Source organism: Lethenteron reissneri, chromosome 37 (genome assembly GCF_015708825.2).
Source record: "Lethenteron reissneri isolate LAM-NWPU_2019-01 chromosome 37, ASM1570882v1, whole genome shotgun sequence".
NCBI classification, from domain to species: domain Eukaryota; kingdom Metazoa; phylum Chordata; class Hyperoartia; order Petromyzontiformes; family Petromyzontidae; genus Lethenteron; species Lethenteron reissneri.
Window position 1 is genome coordinate 6,975,903 of NC_083815.1, and position 14,208 is coordinate 6,990,110.

The 14,208-nt window shown below is 44.6% G+C and overlaps 1 protein-coding gene across 4 annotated transcripts in view; it reads left to right on the forward strand.

The window, feature by feature from the left end:
• The window catches only part of LOC133351429 (tetraspanin-18-like), a 53,562-nt gene extending 41,215 nt beyond the window's left edge, over window positions 1-12,347 (forward strand). For all 4 annotated transcript variants that reach the window (XM_061566629.1, XM_061566631.1, XM_061566632.1 and 1 more), the window contains 5 exons: window positions 4,302-4,376; window positions 6,390-6,488; window positions 7,002-7,181; window positions 9,054-9,137; window positions 11,759-12,347. In XM_061566629.1, the coding sequence (XP_061422613.1) occupies window positions 4,302-4,376; window positions 6,390-6,488; window positions 7,002-7,181; window positions 9,054-9,137; window positions 11,759-11,806 (486 nt within the window). In that variant the 3' untranslated portion in view covers window positions 11,807-12,347. The remainder of the gene's footprint in view (window positions 1-4,301; window positions 4,377-6,389; window positions 6,489-7,001; window positions 7,182-9,053; window positions 9,138-11,758) is intronic.
• The last annotated feature ends 1,861 nt before the right edge of the window (window positions 12,348-14,208 follow it).

Consider the following 14,208-nt stretch of genomic DNA (forward strand, 5'->3'; position numbering starts at 1 on the left):
GTCCGATGATCGTGGCGGCCGGTGCCCCGTTCTCCACCGATGCGCAGACGACCGTCGGCTTCCGCTGTAGGACCTCGTAAGCGTGGATACTCGTGGCAATCCCCAGGGAGCAGATGTCCATCTCGTCCGCCGTATTAATGGGAACTCCCAATCCGTGAGCCAGCGCCAGCAGCTGCTCCGTCACCATGGCGTCCTTCCCCTCCTTGTCCATGCGGGGAAAAGCTGAATCCGCCAGGGCGAGCAGCGCCGTGCGATAGGCGAGCGTTGTTTCTCCAACCACCTTCCGCCGATCGTAGAACTGGTGGCGACAGGTCGAGGGCGGCCCGAACACCTTGGCCAACAGGTGCAGCGCGGCCTGGAGCGTTGAGCGGGACGACCTCGGGGCAGACGTGAAGGCCGCAAGCGCGTCGTCGTCGAGCATCGCTGGCAGCGCGCGCAGGGCCGTGGTGTCGGACCACCCCGACATTTCTTGATGCGCGATGAACCGTCGCTGGAAGGCTCCCCAGTCGCCCCCGTCCGCCTTGAACACCGACAGCGCGGGCAATCGTTGCTGGAGAACTCGATCGTCGTCGTCGTCGTTGGAACGATTTTCCCGCGCGCTGCTGTGGTTGTAGAAAATGTCGGCTCCCTCTGCAGGCGCAAAATGGAGAGCTCCGGCGCTCGCCGATGACGCGGGCTGCGCTGTGTGGAGACCTCTGGCCACGTGGTGTCCGCGTTTCCCGCCAACCGGAGGCGGACCCTCAAAAATGGCGCCAACTCCCAAACTTTTGGCGCGAAACGCCTTATGGCGGGAACCCTCCAGCCGCGCCGCCTCTTCCAACCCCGCAGGCGTTCCACCGGCCGCTGGAACGGAGATCTCCGCCAAGATCGCCGCGGCGGCGAGCAGCAACTCCGCCAGGCGGGAGTGTGCGTCCTGCAGGCTGGTGTCGGAGGCGGGCGGAGCATCGGCCATTTCCGCGAAGTGCTGCATCGGCGGCAACTCCTCGTCCTCTCCTCCCGAGGGTGGTGTCACCGGTACGTCGTCGTCTCCCCGGTCTTGCACGTGGGAACGAGAAGTCTTCCTTGTGTCCATTCTCCTTGAAGACAGGTTTACTTCTGACGCCAGTTGTAAAGTAGTAACTCGGCAGGAGACGACTTCACGGGTAGCACACTCTTTATTTTCACCAACTTGTAGTTACACGGATGACTAACACCCTACTTCGTTACACGGGTGACCAACACCCACTTAGCTACACGGGTGACGGACACCCACTCAGCTACGACTTCGTTACACGGGTGACCAACACCCACTTAGCTACACGGGTGACGGACACCCACTCAGCTACGACTTCGTTACACGGGTGACCAACACCCACTTAGCTACACGGGTGACGGACACCCACTCAGCTACACGGGTGACCAACACCCACTCAGCTACACGGGTGACCAACACCCACTCAGCTGTACTGACACGGGCTCTTACGCCCTGTAGCCTTCCGGGACACACCCAGCCGGGGTGCCCGTCTCGGCTCTGGGTACCACCGTCCCGACCCACACGGGCGTCGGACTACGGTCCCCCCAGTCTCGGCTCCGAGCCACACAGGGCCCCTACCTCCTCCACCCCGTCTTCGGTCTTCAACTGGTTAACACTGACCACGAGTGCTCTCGCGCGTCCCCCTTTATACCCCTCCTGCGGACGTCGCTGAGAGTACTCACTTATCTGACCAATCACTGCGCACTCGCTACGATCCTCTTTTCCCAGCTTGTGTGAGCGCGCCTCACCACCGGCGCGCGCGTCCATGCCACGCCCACACCGCGTGCCCAACCCCGCGCCCCGTGATCCATCACTGCCGGCGCACGTCAATACCACCACTACACATGCATGTATGTTGAACTTCTCACACTTAGCCAACCGTGCTTATCGGAGCCACCATGCTAATAGGTGCGGGGGGGGGGGGGGAAGGACAATAAACTAAACACAAAAAGCAGCACTAAAGAAAAACGTTTTCAATTTAGAATGTCTCATCTCGCATCCTGATGTCACACCATTTCCACTTCAACATATGCCTGTGCATCAGAGTAGTCGACATTTTGCGGCTATTTTAAAATGTAACCATTCGTAAAACTACGAAAGGATTAGGAATGAGAGCCGTTGTCACTTTGATCTCCACTGCGTTGCCAACCGCTGTGCATGATTGTTTCCTGGCTGCATTTATGAACCTGGAGTCCACGAGTCACATTGGCATTGAAGTAGAATTGTCACGCTTTAAACAAATCTGCTGCCATGTGAGACGAAAGATCGCTCTCTCTCTCTCTGCTCTTAGAGAGCGTTTCGAAGTGCTATTAGACGATTCCACCATATGTGCCCCAGGATGTAAGATGAGCTCTTTATGAGGCTGCACGTAATGGCATAAGAGAGAATATATGTAACAAAGACAAAAATCGCCCGTATAGCCTTCATATATTGTTGGGGCAAGTGCTGTAAGCGAGCACATATGAAGCCCGGCACGGCACACGAGGGGGTAGGGTGGCCAGCACCACGCCCGGCCGTCTTTGTCTTCCCAGCGGCGATGTTCACACATCGCACCAGGTACTCATTTCAACTGAGTCGACTTCGTGGAAGCCAAGGATAATCGGGACTGATTCAGATAATCGTCACTGGTCTTGGCCGTGAGTGGGAATCGAACTCGGGTCACCGGGTTCGTAGCGCAGCGTAGCGCTAACCGCTACACTACCGCTCCCCCTCACACTACCGTAAATACATATATATACACACACTCATATATATGTCAAGGATTGGTAGGGACTTCATAGGCTCTGTTATGAGTTTCTAATTAAACCTCTTTACATGTATCAAATGTATGTACTGAGCAGTTGTCATTTGTAACTAATAAATCGTTACCTGATGAAGATCAAAGCAGTTTAAGAGAAACGTACGTTGATGTGGAATTCAGTCGTGAAATCTGTAAACGATATCTTTGTAAACGTGACAATCTTCGTCATGTGGTGGAGAGCTAATGACAAGAATACTGGCATAAGACGCGGAGACATTGACAATATTGTTGGTAAGGTATCATCTTACGGGCCACATTCACGTAATGTGATTTAAATAGAGTAGAAAAACTCACTGAGCAACTGAGTCGAGCATTTTGGATAATTGAATAAATATATCAATCTCCATTCTGTATTCGCACATATGAACAACATTTTCTTTTAGTTCCGAGCCAACTGTTCCGCTGTTAACCAGAGAAAATGTCTAGAGGCGTGCAAATTCTGAACCGGTTTTACCCATCAGGTGCTCATCAGCAGCCAGGCTTCCGAAATAACTGCTGCCGCTTTACCGGACCTTATTTGGCAAGCTCCTCATCTCACTACAACACGGGCCCAATAGAACGATAGGCTTTTAAAGTATACCATGAAAATAAATTGGCATTATTCTTTGGTTTTTTTCGGTAAAGTCACGTATAAAGATAAAATAATAAATTAAATAATCGTATGCTATTTAATTTATTATTTTATCTTTATACGTGACTTTACCGAAAAAAACAAAGAATAATTCCTGCAGTCACGAAAGCTCCAAAATTAAGAATAAATTGGCAATTTGGTTGTATCTTCTTGGTTCTTTCGGTAAAGTCACGTAGAAGGGAAATAATAAAATAATAATAATACAACATAATAAAATACAATTCTCACGACGTTTCGTCCACAACGCAAGCAGCGGTCCTCAGGTGAAGAACAAGTCTGTCGGAAAGACAGCGTCCGACAGACCTGTTCTTCACCTGAGGACGGCTGCTTGCGTTGTGGCCGACACGTCGTGAGAATTATTTTATTATGTTTTATTTTTATTATTTTATTATTTCCCTTCTACGTGACTTTACCGAAAGAACCAAGAAAATGAATCCCTGCAGTCACGAAAACTTTAAATCGAAATTTGGTTGTACTTTGTTAGAGGAATGATTGATACTACAGCAGAGTTATTTTGAAGTCGTGCTCTATAGCTCTCCAATGCTTTTCTTTGGGGTGCACTGCATTGTTGTAAGGCATGGCATCCGACGTTTCGCTGCATGTACTGGTAGCTTATTCAGAAACTGAACTGTTGTCCTTCTCCCCGCACCTCCGATTAGCACAGTTGGGTACGTGCAGTACGAAAGAAGTTCAACATACGTACACATCTCTCTCTGTGACCCCATCTAAGTGACTCGTGTCCCCCTGTTCTGCCTAGGTGAGAAAAAAAACACGTGGGAGAGTGAATCATTGTTGACCTTTGTATTTTCAGCCACAACGATGCAAGTGATTGTTCTGGTGTGTGTTTTCGGTTCCAGTTCTTCATTCTGCTGCTGATAATCTTCATGGTCGAGTTAGTTACGGCGATCGTGGCATTTGTTTTTCGAGAACAGGTACTGTACTCCAAAACCGTGGCTTCTATCCATCGCAAACATTGAACCCAGCCCCTTGTGTTTTAGACACGAATTGGGGATCGTTCCTTCTTTCCGACAGTGGCCAATTGCAGCAAACTACTTAAACAAAACACGACCCTCCGTCCCCACCGACCTGTCGTTTATTTATTGCCATACAGGGACTCCTCTTCATAATAAAGGTTTTTGGGTTAGATCGCGTTATTTATAAATGTGTCGTAACCCTCCACCACCCTACACGGCCAAACAGTTAAAAATGTGTCACGTTTACAAAAGACAAATAGTTCACTACTTTAGCCCCGGTGTGTTGAAGAGTGAAATCAACATAATTTAAAATTTGAGTACGACGTTTCGCTGGTAATTACATCCAGCTTCATTGGGAAATTTGCGTGTTAAAGGGACTCTTCTACTTTTAAACATTCGACTTACGAACTTTCAGAGATACGAACAAACCTGTCCATATGTCCAGTTGCCTGTTCGGACCGAGAGACGTAAGTTCAACCGCCGCGCAATAGATGGCGGTGGTGGCATCTACATCTGCAGAACATGAAGAGCCAGTGGCATCTACATCTACAGATAATGATACATCTTTTAAAGCCATTCCCCGTGTTTAGTGTACATGCCGTACAACGTGTTTGGAATCGAGAGGAGTAAAGTTGAACTTACGAACAAATCGACTTCCGAACAGACACCTCTGAAACCTAACTCGTTCATAAGTAGAGGAGTCCCCTGTACTTATCCTGCCTGATGCTGCTGTGGCGTAATGGTTAACACAACCGAATTTTCAACCTAGAGGTCAATAGTTCGACTCTCTGGCTTGCAAAGTCAGTGGTCAAGTTTCTTCACTCCAATAGTGTAAATGGGTTACACACCCACAGTTAGCTGATCAGCAGGCCGCGTGTGGCGAGGTAAAGTATGGGTACCTCCACCTCTTCTACGGTGTCTGGCCGGTGTGGAAGAGTAGGCCAAGTTACCCTCTATAGGGACTGTCTAGATTCTAGAGCGCCCTCTGTTTGAGGCCATTCTGTCAGCAGTGGCGTGACACACAAGTTGCGGAGCTGCACCTTTACCTCTTCACGCTCACCTCTTCTCAGACTAGAGGATTAGTTACGTTTTTTACGTGCTTCAATGCCACATTTATTGCCTATTGCGATTTGCGTACTCAGTTTATTGAATGCAGGCTTCTTGAAAAAAGCTTCAAGATTTAAACTTGATTTGAAGCTTTCGTGACTGCATGAATTACTCTTTGGTTCTTTCGGTAAAGTCACGTAGAAAGAAAATAAATTAAATAATAATAGAATACGACGTTTCGATTATAACACAAGCAACCGTCACTCGGTAAGAATGAATGAGAAAAAACATACCTAGTAAACTTAGAAATATAATGCAATACAACACAGAGAGTCGGCTAACACAACAGTCAACACCCTTACCTGGTTGATTACATTCTTCCAAAGATGGCTAAATTTGAGAGCGAGACAAAACACAGACACAGAGACACACAGACAGACACACAAGCAGAGAGAGACACACACAGACACGCAAAGAGAGACACCCCCCCCTCTCTCTCTGCCCCCCCCCCTCACTCTCTATTTAAAGCCTCGACACAGAGGCGTTGTTTTTCTGTGTCTCTCTTCAAATTAGTTTTTGTTTCTTACAACACGGGATCAATGCCCCTTTCTTCATCGGGGTGAGATAAAACGATCCTGAGAGATTGAGTAGAACAATAGTTGGACGCTGACACCATGCCATGGGACCCTGATCGACAAAATTTTAGGGAGGAAAAACAACATCGATATTGACGGTTCTTAAATTGTAAGATCAACAGTTACCCTTTTCATTCGCAAACACTTACTCACAGACAAAGCCTTCAAAAGTCTACAATATACGCATAAACGCATTGATATGAATAATATGTGTCAGGAGTTCGCAACGTAATGCTTCCATCGGTAATTCCGTTTTGCTCGCTTCCCCCTTAACCCTCCCTCTGCGTAGTTAAACGAAGATTATTTTGCTCTTGAGCTCAAGATGCGCTATCAAGGAGACAACGCCACTGATGTTTTCTCAAGGTTTTGGAATTCAGCTATGAAGACGGTAAAGAGTGCTTTTTCTCATGGGATCTGTTTGTTGCTGTTGTTGTTGTCAATGCCGTGCCGCTGGAACATCCACCCATCCCTGGTTATGTTGTTGTTTTTGCTGCCTTGCCGAAGCCTGATAAATCGGACTTATTTAATTAATTTATAAAACACTTTTATTCATTTATAGCTAGCAACTCGCTTACCTTTTTCTCTCATTTGCACTCCTATCGGTTTTTGTTGTTGCTGTTGCTGTACCGTTTGCTGTTGTAGAAACTCGCTGACCCGCCCATGCTGGACATCTGTGAAAAAAGAGCTTCATAGCTCATCAGATTCCTCCTCCTCCAGTCTATACAAAGATGCTGATTTTGATGTTGTAAAATCTCCCTCCCTCCCTCCTGAACCTCCTGAACCTCTTTCTCCTGACTCCCTCCCTCCCCATCCCCCTCCTCCCTCCCCCTCCCTCCCTCCCCTCCCTCCCCCTCCCTCCCTCCCCCTGCCCCCACCACTGTCTCCCCCGCTGCATATCCAGTTCGGATGCTGTGGGGTGCGAGGTCCCTCGGATTTTTGGGAAGGAACCCTCTTCTGGCAGCTGTCCTCGGGCAAGATAATCCCAGAGGCATGCTGCAAGGGGGACATTCACGCAGAGAGTGAGGCCACGATGGACAGGCTCAGATGCTTGCTGGGGGACCCCCGACACCGGAATGAGCAGGTACCTACACAGGCACCTCCAGGGTGGAAGGGGAGGAGTGGAAGAGAGCCTGGCGCATATCTGTTACTTAACAAAACATATCTCGGGATACATTTCCAAGAGGACCTGCAGAACCGTGATGAATGGCTATGCCGTGGGGAAACCATTTACTGGACAGTGGCTCAAGATTTGAAGACGATGTTCATACTGGGAGTATGACTCATCGTGATGATATCGTCATAGTAATACGATTCAGAGCTACAAAACAGATGACGATGTAAGTTTCGAAATTTTGGAAATTCAGTGGAACGATTGTTAAATCTTGCAATTTTATCCGAATGAAGGGGAAGCGGTGGTGCAGCGGTTAGTGCGCACAGCGCTATGGAAGCCTGAGTTTGATTCCCGGCCATGGCTGACACTGGAGTTGAGTGACTGAGAGAACTGTAAATGGAGGTGGGGTGATGATTATTTTTACAGCATCTACAGTGAGGGAAAAAAGTATTTGATCCCCTGTTGATTTTCTACGTTTGCCCACTGACGAATAAATGATCAGTCTATAATTTTAATGGTAGGTTTATTTGAACAGTGAGAGACAGAATAAAAACAACAAAATCCAGGGGATCAAATACTTTTTTCCCTCACTGTATTCATTACCCGCAGATGTTGTTATGTCTGGCAGGTGTGGTGGCGAAGTGGTGAGGGCGCTGCACTATGAACCTAGTGACCCACATTTCAATTCCTGGTCATGGCTAACATCAGGCCCACACTTCACCAACCCACATTGACCAGCATGGTAACAATCCCCTAGGCCAGCATGGCTTGTGGAATCCTTTATTCAGCAGTGGATTGACAAAGGGCAGTAAAATAATTATTGTTATTGATATGTCATTCTCGGAATAATAGAAACCACTCCATTTTGAGATTTGCATTATAATTTATTATTTTGTAGCTGTTGAGGTTAATTTTCTTATGATTGTTTTTCGGCATATGCTCTGTACTAATTATGGAATTATGTCCCTGGCTATTGTGTTTAAAAAATATCACGTAAAATATAAAATACAGAAGAACAAACCAAACACACACTTTCATTTTAATTACTGTCAAGTACATATTTTTCTATTGCTAAATTTGTCACGTTTTTTTCAATTTAACATTGGTATTTCAGGCATGGTAAATTAGAGTCTTATATTTTCCATACCTATAATAATGATTATCATTATTATTATGTATAGCATCTTTCGTCCAATTGCATCTCAAAACTAAATACAAACACCTCTTTCATATAACTTTGCTGTTCGCTATTAACAGGGCCTCACAGTTTAGGTGGAGTGCTCTTACCAATAGTACCTGCTAATCCAACAGCAATTGTTTAACAAGCCTGGCTCTGCTATTAAGACGCAGACAGTTGAAACTGGTTCACGCTTTGCTCACTTAAACAAACGCTGCTTGATAACATTGGCCTAGAAAGCCAAATAGGCTGATTGAATTAAAAATATAGTTTTTTTTATTTAGATGTGGAGACTGGGTGGTCGTTATGCTTTATGTGTTTTCCATTTATAATTTAGTGGGATGCTGGACAGATCCTAATGCAGCGTGGCTGCGCTAAGCTGTGAGCAGCTGCAAAAAGCACAGCGTCATGGTTTAATTGTTTAATTTCACTGACAGACATAGGACTGCTCTTCCTTAAAGCCCCCAGGGTAGCAGTGATTTTTACGGAGCCGCACCAAGGGAGTGAGTTGGGACCTGTCAGCAAAAACCGGGTGGCAGATGGTCTCACGGTCAAGTATTCTTAGCGCGTAGAATGCACACACGAATTTTTGTTTTCAGGTCTGCCGACGTAATGAAGCAAGATTAGCGACGAAACTAATTTCTGCTGGAAATGTTCCTTGACAGGGATGCTACACGAAAATTATGCAGTCCCTTCACAACTACATACTGACTGTGGGAGGAGTGGTCATAGGGTTACTCCTAATACAGGTATGAAATGCACAATTATACACACTCAATGTGAAGTCAATTTGTTTTTGTTGAGAATATTAATTCACTACACCATCCGATGTCATTTCTTCAGTAGCAGAACTTTACATTGAAGGTAATGGCACCCCCGTTAGTTGATCACAATGTTTACTGAATCTGTAGCTAGCATGTGCACTTCACAAAAACGCGTTGGCCCCACGATGTTTGTTTTAACGCGTGCTTTCAATCACTTAATGCAAGCCACTGGAGATGTCCTTCTGTGACTGTTGCCAGCCAATAGAACTCAACACGCCCATCAACCAGGGCCGTATTATCCAATAGGCACAGTGAAAACTAAAGGGCCTACGAAAAAAATGTTTAACCATGTTTTTTTGTTGTTTGTATGATAACAAAATGTAACCAAGATATATTGTTGAATAAATATATTAATATAGACACAGTGTATATATGAAGAGGCAGAATCATGTCAATGTTAATATTTTTTTCATAAGGTGAGAGGAATTAACACCAGAGATGAATTTTTCGACTTATTTTCATGCAAAAATTTGCAATGATACCTTCAAATTGTGTTTTTTGCACAGTATAATTCTCAATAGAGAGTGGGGCAAGGAAAGACAAGACATTATCACTGAAGTTATCACTGAAGGCCTATGAAACAGAAGTGCCGAAGGCCTATAAGAACCTTAATCCGGCCATGTCGTCAACAACACTTCCTTAAAATAAAGGAATACATGTGCTTGTGCACACTGCCAGCCTTTTTGGCCACGCTGTATATAATGGGTGACATTTCTGGCAATGACCCTTCTCCACAGCACGTGCTATATATTGCACTATGAAGCTGGAGGGCAATTGCCCAAAATGTGGCCGCTTCAATATTTCTTTCTGTTAAGGCCACACAGTGTTGGTGACGAGTGTATGTGTGTCAATTGTGCTAGTGCACCACTGCCAGCCAGCGCAGCATCACCAAATCCGTTGCCACACAAGGAATAGCTCTGTCGGCGACCATATCTTTCAGTCAGCAAGCCCACCGTGCACAATATTTTCGATGAATGAATGGTGAAGTAGGTCAACGTAATATCCAGAAATAAATTGAGACTGCGGATAATTGTAATGCCTTGTTCTCAAAACACCGCCCGCTATTATGCAGAAAGCCATTAAGGATTGGCAATCAAGGTCACGTTTTGTTTGCTGCGATGAAATTTCATCTTACGCCCGCATCCCCCTTTTCCTCCAGGGCTGTAATTAAAAGAAAATGCTAAATTGAAACCACCCCCACGGAATTCTAATACCATCCTGTGTGCACACATTGTAGTTGAGAGGAAACAATTCCAACGATTGTTTGGCTCAATGCGTCCTTCAGGAATCAATTTTTGCAATCCATTCCGGAATTGTTTCTCTCGTTATATTTCTCTTCAGTAATAATTGTTTTACATCAGCAACCAAAGCCCCCACTGAGTTGTTAGCTCTTTGTCAGAGGTGACCTGGCCACACGTGATAACTCATCGCAGTGGTTCATATCATCGTCATCATCATCACGTGGGAATTTCACGCAGCAGCGAAGTAATGTAAACGCGGGTTTCTAAAATTCGGAGTGGCAAAACCGGACGAGAGGTATTAAAATCCATGCGACCACGGGAGTAAAACACGCAAACTCCAAATGTACAACAGGTATGCGTCGTCAGGGTCAGGATCGAAGCCACGAACTCTTTCGTACCGGCGAGGAAGTCAACGTCTCGAACGGGGAAGAATAATTCCTGGGATTGATTGTTGAAATGGTTCCTGAATTTCCACTCTGTATATGTCCAAATTAAATTGTGTAAGTGCATTGATTCTCTTCACGGGACAGTACAACATTACTTAAAAGGCAATTTAGAATCCTCCTGACGTGGCCGTTTAGACCGCTGGCACCCCTTACAGGTTTCCAATCATTACGAAATGAAAACAGATTGTTCCAGGGCACACATTTAGTATACTTATTAAAATAAAGTATACAAAATCAAACATGTATGGTTTATACCCAATATATAACAAATGTAGTGCCATTTTTACATATTTTTTGCGTAAAATGTCAAATATACAACAAATATAACTTGAAGTGTAGCTTCCTGGAAATTGAGTTATATGTACATAAAAAGTATACTCCTTAATTGTTTTACATTGTTAATGCATGATTTATTGTTGCTTAAATGTTTATACAGGTTTCCGTTCATTACGAAATGAACACATTGTTCGATGGCACACATTTAGTAAACTTATTCAAATCAAACTTTAGGTCACATATATGGTTTGTACCCAATATATAACAAATGTAGAGAAATTTTATATTATTATTTTAAAATGTCAAATGTACAACAAATATAACTTGCAGTGTCGCTTACTGGAAAATTAGTTATGTGTCGATAAAAAAAGTATACTCCCTAACTTTTCAAATTGTTAACGTATGATTTTATGTTGCTAAAATGTTCGCTTAATGCCAATGTTGATATCAGGTTTATGATTTTGTTTATATATCACATTGGTTTGCATCACATGTCTCCCCCAGGCACTCCTTGGGTTTCATATTATACACAAGAATCATCAATAACACAGTGTTTTTGTGTGTGTCTCTCTCTCTTCAACAGCTGCTTGCCATGTCCTTCACCCTGTGTCTTTTCCGAAGAATGATATGATTTATTTCGTTCGTATCCGATAACCAGATTTATTCATTATCATCATCATCAGAAAACCCAAGAACCTACAACTCCTCTTAAAAACACAAAAAAAAACTCCAGTGAAGCGAACGTTCTCCCGACGTTCAGCGGTGCGTGTAGACGTGGAGAGTTTCCCACCACGCGCAATTGTACATCTGTAACATACAAATTGCAATTTATGATTTCACTTATGAAGGAGATGAAAACGTCTCCCGCTAATGATCACCTTTTCTACGCAGCACGTGTACATATTTACTGTACTGTATGGTGTGTCTTAATTTTTTGCTATTACGTGTTTCTTATGAAATCAAAATGTAAGATCTAAATCATTTTTGTCGACGTAGTGGAGAGATAACAGCTTGCTGTGGAAGATTAGACACCTGCCAGTTATTAAGAATGCCGCCCATCAGCGTATGCGGTGAACACGTCTGTTACAACTATCTTGTAGCTGATATTACTTTTGTATACTGTGTAATTATTCGCCCCATTAATCGTGTCATTAAACGAAGCGATTAAACTCCTGATCTCTCAGTAAATTAATCCATATATGTGCACTAAGTGTGAGCAATGTGTTCAAGACTTGTATTATTATTATTCTGCAACAACTGGGTTGTTTATGTTTATACATTTTTACAAAATTTTGATTACACCACAAAACTAAAATGTACAGCTGGTGTAGATTTCATGAATCTTGTGTAAACGTTCATGAAAAATCTATTCTGTACCCTTCACAGGAAAACTAAAGTGCATTGCTTTGGAAAAAAATTAATAAAGTTGTCCATACTCAGCCTATGCATTGAAGACATTGTTTAGATTTGCCGCTTTGCAATACGTACCACGTGTGCTCTTTGGATAGAATGCGAGCGAGTTATGGGTGCAGACTGCTGCGGGTGTCTTGCGTCTCCGCAATACCCCCAACCTCCCCCCCCCCCCCACGTGCTTACACCGGACTAAGAGATAAGGGGTTGACAACCTTTTACGAAGGAGACATTTTTTATTTAGTTTTTTTTTTGGACCAAAGTAGCCCAAGAGCCTTGCATCACACGCAGAGCTACTTGTACACGTGCACAAACATGGCAGGTTCTACGACAGATGACAAAGAAACAAATTCCGACTGAAATCAACAAAATAGGTGATGGAATAAACTGCGGCCATTTAGTCGTTGTCCCCCCTTTAGATGTTCTTTATGAATACAATTTGACCCTTGTACATTTTGGTGTCACCAAGACAATTCCATAGTGACTTTTCATTTTATTAAAAAATTCAAATTATCTTTGCGTTAAATTTCGATTTAAAGCTTTCGTGATTGCAGGGATTCATCTTCTTGGTTCTTTCGGTAAAGTCACGTAGAAGGGAAATAATAAAATAATACAAATGAAACATAATAAAATAAAACGCAAGCAGCCGTTCTCAGGTCCTCGGGTGAAGAACAGGTCTATCGCTGTCTTCTCGACAGACCTGTTCTTCACCTGAGGATGGCTGCTTGCGTTGTGGCCGAAACGTCGTGAGAATTAATTTATTATGTTTTATTTTTATTATTTTATTATTTCCCTTCTACGTGACTTTACCGAAAGAACCAAGATGATCTTTGCGTTAAATAGTGTTTAAGATTAGGTTGTTTTTCAACAAACGGCTGCCCACTTGGTGGCAGTAAAACATCTGCAAGTAGCCGCCAGGGGTTTGAAAATCAAAGAGGCGTCACATGCGGCTCCGGAGACGCAGGCTGGCGACCCCTGGACGAGGAGACGGGTTGATCCTCGTAGTAAAAGTAGCTACATAATGCTACGGGACCCGCACTTTCAAGGGCCCCACGCTAAATGCTTTCAAGCTATCAATTCCGGTTCAACAAAATGAGGGTACCCCAATGGGTTCTCTCTTATCGCCAGTGGTAGCGAATGCTTTCATGGAGAAATTTGAGACAGATGCCATCCAAATATCCACCCTACGTCCTTCCTTGTGGAAGAGATACGTAGATGACACGTTCGTCATCTGGCCACATGGCCTGCCAGCACTGAACCGATATCTCAACCACATAAATTCCGTACACCCATCTATCAAATTCACCATGGAAGTGGAAAAGGATGGCAAGCTACTATTCCTGAATGTTTTGATCGAGAAGAGACCTGTTGGCTCGTTGGGACACTCTGTCTACAGGAAAGCGGCCCACACGGATGCCTATCTAAAGCCCGACTCCCACCACCATCCAGCCCAGAAGAATTCCCTCATCAAAACACTACACCATAGGGCCCGTTGCATCTCCGACCAGCATCACCTAGCCAGTGAGCTGGAACACATACACCAAGCTCTCAGGATGAACGGATATTCTGACCTATACAATCCGCAAAGCTGTCTCCCCAGCCATGGGGAGACAACCATCTGAG